A 17,652-nucleotide genomic window follows, 5' to 3' on the forward strand; every position below is an offset into this window, starting at 1 on the left:
GTATCATCAGTTTCATAGCTTTATTAGTATTATTTAAAAAAAACCTCTCAGCGATCTTTTTTTGATTAACTGGATATGCATATGACTACACTCCACCTGGATGATAAGTGATTGTGAAGCTTTAACGCGAAGACGGTCAGTTCAGTTAGGAAGAATGAGCTGCATGCCCTCGCCATGCCGACACGCAAGATGCCTTCACGCATCGTTTGAAGGATGAGAATAAGAGGAGAGGAACACGTGTGCTGGTAGACAATTCCATGTTTTGTCGGTGCGACAAGGAAAAGAGTTGCAGAATTTAATCGTGCGTGATTTGGAATTGATGTCACAGTTTGCCATCAATTTATAAGGCTATTTAATCGACCTATACTTTATGTGATGTTATTAACAATGCAAGTGACCTTTGTTGTTACGTTCTTCATTTTTTTTTGTTACTTTGAACAAAATTAGTATAAAATTGTTTGTAGTATTATCATTTAATAAAAAAATACCATTCTAGTTATAAATGATTTTAGAGTGTCGTAAGTCAAAATACTTCGTCATCTTCTTCCGAATGACTAAACAACGATGAGAAAAGGAAAGAAATCAGTGCATAATGCAATGAAGATATATATATATATATACTAGTCTTGACTTCTTCCGTAAGAAATAAGAATTAAATTAAATTATTTATTTCCGGAACGCAGCGTCACCAACCATTAGACACAAAAATTTTTTATCATAATCGGTACAACCATTTAAGAGGAGTTCAACTACACAAACACGTGCAGAAGATTTGCATATAAAAAAATAATAATCTGTTTTTCTTTGTGCGGTATTTGACTATGTAACGTATCTCTATGACCAATAAACGCAGAATCTTTTGAATTCCGTTAATTTTCCTTTTTTTAATCCCAGTGAAGCAAGCGGTCAGTACCTAGTTTAATTAATATAATCATAATTTTTCCTACTAAGATTACACCGAAAGGTAGTCATCCTTACACCTAATAAAAACGTATTTATTACGAGTCGACACTCTCGCTTTTTCATTTCATAATTATATTCCCTATTATCATGAAAGTCAATGACTTGTAAGTATAACGCTCCATTTACCAGAGGCGTTTCAAACTTTTCCATTATTCGTGCATTGCTTTTCGCCTAAGGTAAACTAGGTTTTAGGTTGTTTCGTCGGTTTAACCATGATTTATAGAAATGTATTATTATTTTATTAACTTTATGTTTAACTACGTTCATGTTTTATTCATTTATATTAATTTTTTTTTGAAAATGCATTTAAGTTATTGTAAAATATGTACTTCTGTTTTACTCAGTAGTTATATAATTGCAAAATAATTTCAAAGTTTACATGATATTAAAATACTTTATATGTGTACTCTCATTTGCAAATGTTTACCAATAAATAAAATTTATTTACGTAAGAATTTACATTAGGGCCTTAAATAAGAATTAAAAATAGTTGTACAAATCACAACCGCGTGGAATGGTGGCATAAATGTATGAAGTTTAACCATTTTATCATTATTATATATATTTTTATTTCAAATTTTATAAACATCACTAAAGGTCATCAATATAAAAAACGAACTAAAAAAAAAAATATCAGCTGTTGAGGAGAAAAAGGTCATAAACTGTTTTGTCTACGTCTATTTATATATTACTTATGCATTCCTAATTCAAAATATTAAGACTACATAAATAGTCACCACATTAAAATATAGTAAATAAATATCTACATAATAAATTTGAAGATGATGGTTTTGTGCAAGCCCGAATGAGTTAGTACCGCCCAATGTCTATGTCAAATTGCCCTTTCACCTATACCACCCACTCATCAGAAATTCTACTGCCAACAACAGTACTGAGTATTATCACTTTCTAGTTTGAAAGATGAGTAAGCACTACAACTAGTTTAAAAATAACTCACACGCTGTCTACCAAAAAAAATATTGTGTTACTAATTTTATTAAAGTTAATTAGTCTCTGCAAAGTTTACTTTAACGACGATGGTTTACGGAAGTAAACGTGATGTAAACAGCTTCTCATCGACGTAAGAACACCTAATCATAAAATCATAATAAAATTTTCATCAAATACAAATTTTATATATATATATTTATTTTCAAAATATGTGATGGGTCAGTAAGAGTTTTTCAATTGTTTTAAAATATACTCTTCATTAAGGTAAGTATTTTTTTTTAATTTTTATCTTTCCTCCTTTTTAAATAATATTTCACACTTAATTTTTTTTTTTCGTAATATTCGTACCTTTTATGTACAGTACACTGCAAAATTAAATGAAATATTAAAAAGTTATATTATAAATATAAAAAAAGTTAATAAATATAAAAAAAAATTATATTATAAGAGTAAAAGTAAAAATTAAATTATCGCAAAGATGCTTAGACAAAGACTAACAAATTTTTTCTCACGAGCAAAGTTATAACGTGTTATAACTAGATACATAGCGTTAGACAATAATTATTCACAGCACTATAATTAATTAATTTGTTTACAAGCAAAAAAAATTGACAGAACTAGGCTAACTGTGTACGTATAGGTCATTGAACCGTGGCATGCTGCCCGATGCAGCTGCCAACACCGTGACACCATAACTCTTGTCTAGCAATCGATAGTTGCCAAAGACTAACTTTAGATGATAACTAGGGTCTGAAGAACTTATTACTAAAGTTCAGATTGCGTTCCTTAGAAAACAATTTCTAGCTAGAATGAAGCACATCACTGAAAATAACTTAAGCTAAAATTCTAGTACAGTTTTTTCCGTCGTTTCCGCACCGCCGTCGTGATTTTAGCTCTTCTGTAAAAGAAAATTAAAATATTACTTCAGTAAATGTAAATTAGCGTGAAAAAAAATAGGAAAAAAATCTAATTAAGGTAAAATCCTGACAGGCACATCTGAATTTTCTTGTAATAACATTGTGATTATAATCTCGTGCTTGGTGATGAAGAAAAACATCATGATAACATATTTCTGATCAAAATCTGCCACATTTGTATTCACCAGCCGAAAGAAATAAAAGAGAGGATTCTCGCAGTGAGACACTAACGGGATTAACGGGAAAAATATATTTATACATATTATGTATTACTGAAGTATATTTCTTTACGTTTTATATTAAGCGTTTACGCACATTTAATTCTCTCTTACCTCATAGTGAGAGTATTTTGTAAGAATCGACATTATATTGTTCCAAAAATTCATGAAACTTTAGTTTCATAATATATAAGCATTGCTTGTTTTTTAAACGATTAAAGAACGTTTGATCTACCTACATTATTACATTAATTACTGTAATTTTCTTATACATTTTTAAATTGTTTAATCATATGCTAAAAAGGTCTGAGTGATCTACCGTACGGAACACGTGGGTTGTGAGTGGGCATGGAGTTTCTATCAGCTCAATTTGAAATTCTTCCCCCAGCTTTACCAACACGTAGTTACTGAAGGTGAAATGAAATCTTGAGGTGATCCAAAGTGAGTCATTGCCGAGCTAATACTTTAATCATATTATGTAGATTTATGTAATGTTTCATAGTCTTTACACTACTATAAAACAAATTGAAAATAAATTGATTGAAAAAAAATATATTGTAATCATTTATCTGTTCACATCTGTACTATTAAGGTAAGTTAGACAATAACAACACATTTAAAAATAGCGTCAAGCGGTGCTCACTTTTAGACATGCTCGCTCATCGACGTGGGAATTGTATTTGCTTACAACCTAATGCTCACGTGGCTACTGTATTAACAGTAGTGTGCTTCAACCGTAGTTATATTAGCAGCAGTTTTATCATTTAGTTTAAAACTAGCTATAATAATCATGATTCATATTAACTGAAAGCCAGGTACAGACAAGTACCAAAGAAACAGGTTAATATGGTCTACTCTATAAAATGAAATAGCAAAATACATTCCTGGAAACTTGTATCAGTTTCAATACACATCATAGAGGCAAGTCTCTCATAAATTCTTATTAGATTATACAAATTTGTTATATCTAAAGACTTACCTTATGATCTTATTTACTTTTACTACGTTACCCTTATTTTTAAAGGAGTATACGCGTTCCATATTTAATGATCTAATTCACAACCGCTTTGTGAGGAACTTTCGAGGGAGACAAGTTCTATTAAGTACAGCTGCTATTTGTAAAAGATCAAGAGCCATGTTGGAATTTAACAAAAAAAATGGAAAAGGTTCTAGCATGCAAGAGTGGACTCGGACGATTAAAAAATCTTGAGAAACGTCTAGTATTTTTGGATTAGCGTCTGTATAGCTTATTTAACTGGGTGAGTCTTAATTTTATCAAATCAAACAGCTATTAACAATGCACAGCTTTGTCCAATATTTTGCCACACATAAATCGTCCCGCGAATTAATCGGCATTAGATATACGATAATCAAATATAAAATTAAAATAACATTATTAAAATAATCATTTTTATAGTTAATCAATAATATAGATTTTTAGAGGTTTTCTACTGTCATAATAAGTAAGGGAATCAGATACTTTCTATACTGTCTTCCTACGTTGCTGCCTCATTCCCTTCCCCTTCGACCTCTGTCACTAATGAAAATGTAGATGACGTAGCTAGATAAATATCGAGAATGCGGTTGAGAGATACACACATCACCGACCAAGTATTTAATTTGATTGAGCATGAGAGAGGCTCATCTCATCGATATTGATTCCCTCGTAGGGTATTATTTGATTTTTTAACTAAACCGTCACGCTATATCTCTTTGAAAAACAATGTCGTATTTTTTTATAGTCAATTTATTATCATCAGCAAAGAAACTTGTGACTGGGACAAGATTGTTTATCATATTATTCCTATGTCGACAAAAACAAAAATGGATCACGTTTTCATTTTCTGTCACAACTACGACGCCGCTTTGCGTTCGAGGTGTGATTATTTTTTACTTACAACTTCAGTCAGCAAACAACACAACTAATGTTGATCTCATTTAACATTGAAGAATAAGTTGACCGTGCATACCCAACAGATAGTTTAATAATATTTGTATAGTGTTTTTACACAGCGAATATCTATGCATCTTACCCTAATGCCGTCCTTTAAATGCTCTTATGAAATGTATGGAGACGTAAGATATGAATAATATAATACTAAAACTAGTTTTGAAGCTTTAAGATTGTATTCCTCGTTCTATATGATAATGTCATGACGATAGTATCACAATAATTTTTATTTATTTATTTATTTATTTAATTTACGAGTCACAAAAGATACATATTCACACACACAATAAATACATATTCTTAAAATTAAACATTATATTGTTACGTTGTGTGCTCCTTCAATTATAGGAGACCACATCATGCACTAAGCTTAAGCTAAAAAAATAATTTAATACAATTAAGATAAAAAAGTGAAAAAATTTTACATAGCAGTAGAAGTTTAGTTAGACACATTCTGAATTTGGACAAACTGTGACGATGAATATCGAGGTCATTATTATTCCTAGAAAGTATGTTATATTGTCTACAGAGCCTTGGAACAGCAGCGTTATGGCCTACGTTTGATGGAAATCTAGGAATGTTAAATAAATACTCTTAACGACATCTACTTATGTATATGTCATAATTTGATTGATATAAAGAGACATTCCTATTGTTCCATATCCTTTATGTAGTAATGAATGATTGCCTTTGTACGTATTCTTTGTATAGCTTATCATATATGCGATACTATTGAAACTTTGTACCTATAGTTATTGTTGGCACGCGCGTGAAAGTTTCAGAAATATTATAATTATCGTATAATAAGGCGGCGCGCAAGTTAATAAAATAATAGCTTTTTATGGTAACGGTAGGCGGGCGAGCAAATAGGCCATCTGATGGTAAGTGGTCACCACCGCCCATAGACAATGGTGATGTTAGAAATATTAACCATTTTTTACATCACCAAAGCGCCACCAATCTTGGGAACTAAGATGTTATGTCCCGGAACCGGAACACAACAATACTGAGTACTGCTGTTTGGCGGTAGAATATCTGACGAGTGGGTGGTATCTACCCAGACGGGCTTGCACAAAGCCCTGCCATTAATTAAGATTAAGTAAGCTTCAAATTAAAGACGCATTGCAATTAGCAAATCATGTCAACCTTTGTCTATTAATACATATTTCATAACCATACGTACACATGTTACTTATCAAAACAATAGGTTTTTATTCGTTAAATAATTTTGTGGTTTAGTCGTTTACTATAGGAGTCATCATCATCCTCCTGCCCTTATCCCATTTTACTTGGGCTCGGCGCAGCATATCTTCTTCTTCCATACATCTCTGTCTTACGTCATCTCACAAGTAACATTCTTTCTCACCATAACGTCTTTCACTCAATCCATCCATCGTTTCTTTGGTCGTTTTCTACCTCTATATCCATCCACGTCTATTCTCAAAACCTTTCTCACAACATGGTCCTCATTCCTTCGCATAACATGCCCATACCATGACAGCCGGTTTCCAGATAGCTTCTCGGTTACCGGTCCCACTTTCAAAAATCCTCTTATGTACTCATTTCTTACTATAGGAATCTCACAGATAAATATCTAAATAATGAATAGTCGGAACACATATAATTAAAAAAAAAATCCAGACTATTATATATACTATATACAAATGTCAGACTTTTCTACGCCCGTTTAATATTAACTGTACCGTGTAATAAGCTCCAAAATTACTTGAGATATCTTAACGCTACATATATTATTTTATATAACGATCACTCTTTGTATTTTAGACGCAAGCTCCGTTAATTCTAAACAGTGTATTATTTTAATGAGTCGTAAAGTATTTCAGACACGTAATGTTCCAAAAAGCTTTATGAGAGGAGTTCATAAACGTTTAAAATCGCACATGACTCCTTTAACCTAATTATGTTATTTGTACGTTAATATGAAGGTTGTACTAATAATCTTATTTAACGGAACAATAAAAAACGTTACATCAAAGATAACGCATTCAGTAAAATAATACGATATATCCCATACAAAAAGCACCTTAATACACGCCTATGTACACATTGACACGGTCGACACTGCGACATTTAGAAGGGAATATCGCTTTTTTTCTAATCCAATGGAAATAGTAATAACAGATATAAGAGTCATAACACATACATGCGATATAAAGTGTCATTATGGTATCGTGCTTGGGCGCGGCACGACGGCACGACGATCGTGTCACGAAAACTGACGATTCTATGCAGGAGGATGTAGATCATTTGATAATACTTTGAGGAAGAGCATCCTGTGCTATGGGCAAAACAGACAAATATTATATTAAGAATAAAAAATATATAATAGTAGCATTAGTTTGCACGTCGTAGCTTTCCCAAGATTCATGACGTGATGTCTTATAGTGTGACTTGATCAGAAGGGCTAATTTAAAAATTCTGAAATGAAATGAAAGTTCATCATTTTATATCCCGTTAACTCTTCAGTAATTCCTGGTATGTGTTCAAATGTCTATTCAATTTTATGTCTAATATATTATCCCATACAAAATGCACCTAAATACACGCCTATATACACATTGTCACGGTGGTCGATTAAGCCGTATAGAAGTTCACGCGCAGCAGCGACATTTAGAAGGGAATATCCCCCTGAAAAATACCCCCTGATTAGAATTGTAACTGATGGAGTCGTAAGAAAGATAATTTCTTCAATGATTTTTATGAATTTATTCAACATGAATTATGAATTCATGATGAATTTATTCACAAAAATTATAACAAGAAGAAAATTTATTTTCTGCAAATGACTTTATCTATAGGACATACTCGTAAAATGAGCGAAAAGTTTGAAAAAGATTAATGGATACAATTACGAACTCACAACCGAATTCCCGCGAACCTTCACATAAATTTTAAGTTTCCTGTTTGTGTAAGTAATGTCCGGTTCAAGGGGTAATGTTTATCGATCTCAAAAATTTTATGCATGCGTTTCTCTGTAACGTTCTCTGTTATAGCTGTTTTACAACCAATACTTGCGCTGTTCCAGGATACATTGTACATTTAATTATTGCACTGTATATAATTACGTGAACACAATACAGAGACTCTAAAGATTATTTCTGTTTTTGTATCCGTTAAAATATATTACGTGTAACTAATTTTTAGGTATGGCAATAATTATAAATTTAAACGTATATCTTTTTATCAGTCCCTAAAATTATAATTAGAAATACAATAAGGATTATTTTTGTATTGTCACTGTACTTGCAAAAGAAAGTTTAGCAAAATAAAATAAGAACAAATAAACAACGATGTACATAATATCAATAAAAATATTTATTATAGAGTGATCGAGTCGATCTTGTCTCGTACTGTTTCTTAAATATATTTTTACAATTTTCTATTTACTGAAAGATCTTTCGGTTACAAAAGAACACTGCCGTTTAAGAGGATTGGATTTGAAGTTTCCAAATTTTGTTATAATTAAATAATTTAGTTAATCCGTCTCGGTCATTTTAAGACGAACGGAAGGTAAGAGACATTAACAATTAAACTGAACAAAAAGACAAATGAAACGAAAAGATTCGCCGATAGACAATCAGAAAATGGTGTTAGGAATAAGCCGTTAGTAATTAAGGTTCGAGCCGAGATAGTCCAGTGGTTAGAACGCGTGCATCTTAACCGATCATTTGGGGTTCAAACCTAGGCAGGCACCACTGAATTTTCATGTGCCTAATTTATGTTTATAATTCATCTCGTGCTCGGCGGTGAAGGAAAACATCGCGAGGAAACCTGCATGTGTCTAATTTCAACGAAATTCTGCCACATGTGTATTCCGCCAACCCGCATTGGAGCAGCATGGTGGAATATGCTCCAAACCTTCTGAGAGGAAATCTTCTTAGGGAGAGGAAGCCTTAGCCCAGCAGAGGGTAGATTTACAGGCTGCTAATGCAAAAAAAAAACAATTAAGGTTTAAAGAATTAATTTCTCGTAAAAAACAAATGGTTAAAATATATATCTATATAGAGCTTTCTAGAGATAAACAAGCGTGGACTTAGAATTTGTTACTCCAGGTAAGATATATATACATATGTATATATAGGTATCTGTATATAAATTTAAGTGTATTTTATTGACATAAACTTTTTTTTTTTTATGGTATAGGGGGCAAACGAGCAGGAGGCTCACCTGATGGAAAGCGACTACCACCGCCCATGGACATCTGCAACACCAGGGGGGTTACAGGTGCGTTGCCGGCCTTTAAGAAATAAGTACGCTCTTTTCTTGAAGGTTCCCAAGTCGTAAAGGTTCGGAAAAACCGCCGGCGAAAGCTGGTTCCACAGAGTGGTTGTGCGAGGCAGAAAATGCCTTAAAAATCGCGCTGTTGTGGATTTACGGACATCTAAGTGGTGTGGGTGAAATTTAGAATTTTGTCGAGATGTCCGAAGATGGAATTCAGCTGCCGGGATTAATCCAAACAATTCCTCGGAACACTCCCCGTGGAAAATTCGGTAGAAGATGCAGAGTGATCCAACATCTCTACGCAACGCCAAAGGATCGAGCAGATCAGAAAGGGCTTGATCGTCGATAATTCGAGCTGCTCTACGTTGGATACGGTCAAATGGAAGGAGCTGGTACTGGGGAGCACCCGCCCAGAGGTGAGAGCAGTACTCCATGTGAGGCCGAATTTGCGCCTTGTATAGTCTTAGGCGATGGGCCGACGTGAAATACTGTCTTGCCTTGCTGAGCACACCAAGCTTTTTTGATGCCAATTTGGCTTTGCCTTCCAGTTGACCGCGGAACTGAACGAGGCTCGAAACATCAACGCCAAGTATTCCGATACTAGCTGTGGCGGCTAACGGAATGTTCTCGAATCGTGGAGATACGACGAATGGTGTTTTTTTAGCGGTTATAGCTTTGTAATTAAAATGGTGTAAAACCAGTAAATACTGAATTTCTTGCCGATTCTTCTTACTAGAGTGTTTCTACAGTTAAATAAGAGAAATATTGACACTGCACCTGTATACCCTTGTACAAAATAATCACTTTTGCAATTGGCTAATCTCCATTGATAATGGCAACTGAGGCCAAAATAACAGTTAGTTATTTTAGAGGCGTCCAAAAATAATTTCTGACCATTTTTTAGTATTCACGTAATAATAAATAATAATAATAACAAATAATAATAATAAAGACATCATCATCACACAATTATGATCATGATGTCTTTATTATTTAGTCCAATAGTAAATATTGTCCTTATTTATAAAGAACTTTGATCATTAGTAACGTGAACTGAGAACGGATTTTTTTATAACCTATCACTCCTGAGTGTTATTACTTTAAGATAGATAATATCGTTGACTTTGGTTACACATTTTCATAATAACCCCGTACACCACATTGGTATTAAAACATTTTAAGCATGTCTGGGAAAAAGTGTTACCCTATAGTGATTTTTATTAAAACGTAACAAGGAATATAATCGTATGTGCACCAGGCATGCTTTCATGCTTTATGGTATATGTATGGTTGAAGCTAGCAAAAGCCTTGCAAGCTATTTCTCGTATGAAACATTGTAACTACTTACTGTTTATTAAATTTTTCACGAGCACCTTTATGCGGCTAAAAGCAGGTGACTACGGTGCTCGTAAAGTTTCATGGTATTTTGTAGTGACCGTTTTATTATTAAAGAGAATTGGTTACTTTTATAAATAGGATTTTTTTTAATTCATTTTGAAAAAGAATATATGTCTTTCAATTGAGTAACATTACAAATCCCACAAATGCTTAATTATTTTTGCTTTCTAAGTGAGAATTTTACTGCTTCCGCTCTCCTTCAAACCGTATCGGAGAAGGCGGCGATAACTAATCATGACTCATATTACGCATGTGCATGGCCCAATATTCAGAGGATTAAAGATTAAAATGTTTTTGAGAGCTTTTTCGAACTAATATTAGATCCAGGATAAAAGATTTAAGCGACATTAGGATATGCTATGGGTATGTTATGCAGAGGAATGAGGAATATATTGTGAGGAAGGTCTTGACTATGAACGTGGATGGATATAGAGGAAGTGGACGACAAATGAAAATATGGATGGATTGTGTGAAAGATGATATGGCTGGAATGAATGTTACTTGTGAGATGACGTCAGATAGAGAAGTGTGGAAGAATAGGACGTGCTGCGCCGACCCCAAGTAAATTGGGATAAGGGCAGGAGGATGATGGTAGGATATCGATATCAGGTGCAGGCTAAATGTTTTAAGCAGCATTAACTATGGATTTCGGGTACAGTCTAAATGTGCAGTAAAATTGATTTCAGATGCAGGAATACCATGTCTGATACGAAAGATGATTACAGTCGTGATGTTCTTCCGATATATATATATCACTATCGGCCAGGATGTCGCTTACTACAAATAGCCCGTGGACCCTCGGACCTTAATTCAAAATAATTGATTTATTATTAGTAACTACTATTATTATTGTCAGTTCTTCTCGGTAGAATCTACATTTCAGAACCAGTTTCATTGCGTGACTTATAATCAATTTTAAATCGAATGAATTTAAATACTTGTTGACTTTCAGACAGGATATATTATCTACATATAAATAAAAATTACTTTGTATTTTAAATGTTGAAAATGAGTAGCTACTGAGTTTCTAGCCGATTCTTCTGGGTAGAAACTACATTCCGAACCGATGGTAGCTTCACGTAATTTAGTTTGTACAATGACGACTCAAAATTGCTTGTAAAAGCCTACTTGAATAAAGTTTATTTCGATTCGAATTATCGACTACGATTATTAACGTATGATCTGAAATTAATAAAGTAATGAAAGACACATTTATTATTTATATTTTTTATGTAAAAATGTTATAAAAGCTTTTAACTGGTAGTACATACATGTATCTTATACAAATAGATAGATAAGATAAGGCATGACATACACTGAGTTAGTATAATGATCAGCCATTTAAAATAATACTAATCAAGTCTGCACATATCAGAATGATCACAATTGTGAATAGAGTCATAGAAATATTCCTTTAAATATTCAAGCGGACAGAGTTCTTCTTTACACATTGGCAGTTTAATTATTCTCTCTTGATGTAACGATAATATTTTATCTCCATCTTTGCACCTGAAATTAATGAAAATGTTTAAGTTGAATTAAAAATTAAATATTCAATTGAATAATAACCCAACGCAGCATTATCAGTCAGTTGATTGCCTCGTTACTCTATAGGTTAGATTTTACATTACATTAGCAGCGTGTAAATTTCCCACTGCTGGGCTAAGGCCTCCTCTCCCTTTGAGGAGAAGGTTTGGAGCATATTTCACCATGCTGCTCCAATGCGGGTTGGACTACAAATGTGGCAGGATTTCGTTGAAATTAGACACATGCAGGTTTCCTCACGATGTTTTCCTTTACCGCCGAGCACGAGATGAATTATAAACATAAAGCACATGAATATTCAGTGGTGCCTGCCTGAATTTGAACCCGAAATCATCGGTTAAGATGCATGCATTCTAACCACTGGGCCATCTCGGCTCAGCTTAGATATAAGGCAGCATATTTCGAGGTTTTGAGTTCAAATCCCAGGTCTCAGTAACAGCCTGGAGTATGGAAGTTGGGAATGTGTACACTTCAGTGCCTCGAAACTTTTTCCGTTCCAGTGTACCTGTGTTTGCGCACACACTGAAATTAGCCGCTGAAAGCGGTCAGGACATCATCATATTTCAGTAATTTCTCATCACCTTTATATGGGACGATTAGAAATTGTACTGTGTTGTATTTTTTTAATGTAAATTTGGCGTCTTTATTGACAAAGCCAGTTAGTGAACGTATCGAAATCTAACGGTTAAGTATGTTTATTGAAATTGTCAAAAAAAAAATTAAATTTCGAAATGAAATTATATCAGCTATCTTCACTTCTGGAGGAAATCATAGATTTGTTTTTTACTTAACAGTTTTGTACTCCAACTATTACTTAACTTATATACTATATTTTCTTATATAGTTTTAGTATCACAAAATCGTTTGTTGCACAAATAAGTATATAAACAATTTATAGAATCTTAGTTAACATATATCAACGTAAAAGGTACTTAGTTTATATACTTACTTGAATAAAACAAAAGCTAAGTTAGAAGCGAAGCAGTCAATGTTTGACGCTCTCCACGTCCTGTCTTTGACTATGGTGTCTCCCATCAAATGTGAGTCTGGCTTATAAAGTTCCAAGTGCGTTAACAACTTCAATAATGTACCGGAGTGAGCAAAGAGGAATGTTGCGTTCGGACCTTTTTTACTGTAAAAATATTATCATTACTAAACAATAATTTGTCAAATGCCTCGTAGTTCAAATCACGGAAAAATTTATGGTCTGTAAACTCTTAGCGGTAGCCTGGACATGAACTTACACTATCTCGGTCATTATCAAAAATGTTACGAATACGCTTGTGCGTAGGAAAGAAAAAAAAGGTTCATTGTATGTAACAACATACAAAGGGCTTAATCTTTAACATCACAAATTAGCTCTGACTGGGATACCAGACTATAATGCAACAAGTTCGAAGCAAAAGGTTGGCGGGAAAACGCTATTTAGTAACAATTGCGCCAATAGTAGTCTAGGGCCCAGGCGAAAATTTTAAAACATAAAAACTTCATACCTGAAACTCTCAAACACATTCTTTAATAACATACACGCCTGTTTATACGTCAGGTTGAACCCATAACCGTCCAGCCAATAGTGTTTTAGATCATGATAATACTCCAGAATCTAAAAATGTGTAACAAAATAAAGACATAGATATATACTTAGAAGATGGTTTGTAAAACGTATATAAAACATAATACTATACAATATGTTGAGATTATAATTTTAGGTATTTAAGAAATTAAATAGGGTTTTATGTTATTTATTGTTTATATAAAGTATTATAGAAGTAATACGACCAGTTTAATATATCTGATATAATAGAAAACAAATATAAAAAGAATAATATTCCATGGGTAAATTGAATGTTATTTTACTAACATTTTAAAATGTAGACAATAACTAAATTAAGATGATAATAGTATTAAAACAAAAATAAACTCAACTCACTTTAACACTGACATCGTCAAAACCAATACACCAGGGTGATGGATAAAATTTATGCCAAGATGTCTCATAACCACATATCTTATAAATTAAATTCGCTATATCTGAAATTATGTAAAACAAACGTTAATAATATATAATTAATAATATCTTAATAGTGTCTAATAATAAATGAATACATATTATGTAAAAATGTTTATGATATGTAAAAAAGGTAAAAATGTTTACGACATCTGCATGTATAAACCATTTCAATAGAACTTGTACAAACTGAAGAAAAACCGACATATATCAATCAAGTTTTAACGATAAATTTAACTTCAATCCAAGCTTCTATCTGATAAAAAATTCTCCTTATTATATTATTAGAACAATAAGGAATATATTATCTATAAATGACTGTTTCTGTTAAATTTACTCATTGGAAAAGTCTAGACCTGAACTTGTTCAAGGTTTTATATGGAACCCAGTTATAGTAATTTGTTGTAATAAGTTTTTGGAGCAGTTCACAGCCCTTTTCAAGATCCACACGATTCATACATCCACCCAGATACCCAGTGATAGTTAATTTACTGTGATAACTTTTCGGAGCAGTTCTCGGTGGTCACATAATGACTGCTGGTTGCTAGTCTCGTTTTAATTAAACAATTTTTCCAAAATAATCAATAATTTGTCATCAAAACCTTAATTTTACATCATATATTTAATTAAACAATATTCAATATCTGATAGACGAATTGCAATTACCCAACAAATCCCTTTATTGTTTTGTATAATGTATAAAAAAAAACTACATTCAATTAAAAATAAAAACCTCATTAAAATAGACTTTTATATTTAATCTTACATTGATTAAATATAAAATGTCTATTTTAAAAAAGTCTAAGATGAATCCTATTCTATATTGTCACTACTATAAAAAATGTGCTCTAATTCAGGGCAATATGCCAGGTGAAAGTTATTTAAAATTCTCTTCCAAGATTTGATCCGTAAATACTATAGATGTATTCACTCACAAAGGCCCACCTTACCAGTTTAACAAACATAATTTAGCTGGTGTCTATTGTTGTTGTCTTTTACTCTTAGTTAGCTGACGCAGACAAAAATATCACGTAAATACGAGTGTCACTCATATTAAAGCACGGAAATAACAAGGTGATTTATAGAGGCACGCCTTCGTGTGAGAATAGTTCTATAACGGGTGAAGTAAAATAAAAGCATGAAAATATAAATGGTTCATTATGTTTGGATTGAATGTTTGTTCGTTGTAGCAAATAGCAAAGCAAGCTGCAAAGATGTCTGAGCTACGAACCCAAGCGCAATACTCTATCGAGACCGAATCTTTTAGAGATAGACTGTAGTGTCACATTCATTTCATTACTATTGCCATACAACATTTGCTCCTTATATGTATTTGGATTTCTCTTAACTTGCTTTAGCCACTTGTCACAGTGTTTGTAAAACTGAAAAAGTTCATTACATGCGTTTAAAAAAAAAAAATGTAGGCAAGTTTGTAATAATTAAAATAATAATAAGACGCCTCAGAAAGGTACACAGAGATTATGTCAAAATAGTATGCAAAAAGAATAAACAACCCTTTAAGCTAAAACAGCTATATAGAGTATTTATTTTAGGGAGTAGAATTTAAGACAAAAGATTGTTATTTATCATGCTTGACAAAGCTCTACCACCAATTAATATATTTAAGTATATTAACTAATTTAAAAAACAACTTAAATGCTTACTCGCAATGTCGTATCAACTTTAAGTGCTGGTTCAAATACAACACTTTGTGAATTGTTTTTGTCAAATAATCCTACTGTGAAATATCTTGCACTTTGTTGAGCTCTTTGTGTTGCTGTGTATTTGAACTGGAAAATAAATGTTGAGACAATAATTTATACCACACACCCCGTCTTCGCACAGGTGCAATGCTGATACTAAATATACTACAGACTGTAGTTTAGTACAGTTATTCAGTCATTATACAATACAAACCACTATGGGACATAAATATAATAATGCGTTTTAAATCCGTAATATCTTCAAAAATATTCATCTAAATTACATACTGTATAGGGCCATATTGATCTATATTAAATTCACAATGTATTTAAGATACTTAATTGTATTAGGATTAACACCATATTGCTTAAAATTGCTTCGAAAATAAGACATTGTTTCTTGTAAAAAGTAAAGTAAATAAAAAATGGTTATTGTGGGTTATCCCTATGAGATAGACATATCGTAGGATTCAGCCACTAGTAGGTTCTTTACTATATTGGGCATGTATTATATATTTAAACCTTCCTCTGGAAGCAATCTACCTATTAAAAAAAAACTGCATTAAAACGCATTGTGTTATTTTAAAGATCTAAGTATACATAGGGACAGCCAGGGGTAAGAGACTTTGTTTTATACTATGTAATGAGTATAAAAGGGGAAAGTAACTTCATCTCATTGTATTCTTCCAGTAGTTGTAGTATTTATATATATGATATATGCAAGTAATTTTCAAAAATAAGTAAAGTTGAAATCAAATATTTTTAGTATAATACCTTAAAGTGTTTACTGTTGTATTTGTTTTTAATAGAGTTCGGAAATCTTTTCTGCATCCTCTCAGCAAGTTGTATCATTTCATATTGCCCTTCTAATGTCAGATATTTCTCTTGCTCTATTTCGATGTCATTAGACCAGTTTTTAAATAGATTTAAATAGTCCTCTTTTATGGTACCTCAAATTAAAAATATCAATAAGATTTTAAATAAATACATCACACGCGAAACTAGAGTGAAATAAAGATTATTTAAATTTATATAATTTTTTTATACCTTTCCCTTGATTATTTTTCATTAAAATTTCATATTTTAATTCTTTTAATTTAGTGTTCATTCCAAGAATATCTTTAGCACTAGGAAGCCTTGTTCCATGCCGTAGAATCATCCATATTTTTGTTTCCTTGCAACCTAAAATAAAATATTATTTAACGAAAAAGAAACACTTTCAAATAACAACATAGTAAAATAATACTTACTAGGAAAACTTATTCTAGTATCATTTTTGTTATTTTTAAATCGATATGGAGTTCGAGTTCCTAAAAAATTTCGAATATCCTTCGGTTTAAGAGTTGTCGCGTGTAAGTTATGACTCAAAACTATTACAATACTTAAAGTAAAAAAATAAATTGTGGTTATAAGACATTGTATGGTGTGGGTTTTCATTATAAATAGAAAAAATAAAACTAAAATAATTTGTTTGTTTATTTTGTATAAATTAAAATGTCAAATGTCTATATAGTCACATTGTCAATTTCATTTCGTTTTTTATGTCAATGTTCAGTTTTTGAATCTAAGCTTTTAGCGAAGGAATGTTGCCACTGGACAATATGTTTTGTTAAAACATGCTATATTTATAAAAAATAAGTTCAATTTCATAGTTCTCATTTAATTCAATTTTATTCTTATGAACAGATAGATATTATAGTATATCTAGTTCTCTTGTTGTATATTAGTATAATCTACAGAACACGACTCACAAATC

General features: G+C 32.1%; 1 protein-coding gene across 1 annotated transcript; it reads right to left on the bottom strand.

Annotated features, from left to right (window-relative positions):
- Nucleotides 1-11,896: 11,896 nt before the first annotated feature.
- Nucleotides 11,897-17,357, bottom strand: LOC125064724 (multiple inositol polyphosphate phosphatase 1-like). The gene is made up of 9 exons (XM_047671910.1): nt 17,147-17,357; nt 16,944-17,078; nt 16,671-16,846; nt 15,858-15,983; nt 15,425-15,575; nt 14,116-14,216; nt 13,679-13,788; nt 13,135-13,317; nt 11,897-12,149 (listed from the first exon to the last, which is right to left on the bottom strand). Exons 1-9 carry the CDS (start codon nt 17,331-17,333, stop codon nt 11,993-11,995), a joined length of 1,326 nt encoding a protein of 441 aa, XP_047527866.1. The 5' UTR covers nt 17,334-17,357; the 3' UTR covers nt 11,897-11,992.
- Nucleotides 17,358-17,652: the final 295 nt, after the last annotated feature.

The sequence above is a fragment of the Vanessa atalanta genome, chromosome 6, assembly GCF_905147765.1.
Source record: "Vanessa atalanta chromosome 6, ilVanAtal1.2, whole genome shotgun sequence".
NCBI lineage: Eukaryota > Metazoa > Arthropoda > Insecta > Lepidoptera > Nymphalidae > Vanessa > Vanessa atalanta.

Coding starts and splice junctions, on each gene's coding strand:
- LOC125064724 (XM_047671910.1), bottom strand. CDS start 17,333: ATGAAAACCCACACCATACAATGTCTTATAACCACAATTTATTTTTTT. Junction 16,847..16,943: donor GAAAAATAATCAAGGGAAAG/GTATAAAAAAAT, acceptor TTTTAATTTGAG/GTACCATAAAAGAGGACTAT. Junction 13,318..13,678: donor AATGTGTTTGAGAGTTTCAG/GTATGAAGTTTT, acceptor ATATTTTTACAG/TAAAAAAGGTCCGAACGCAA.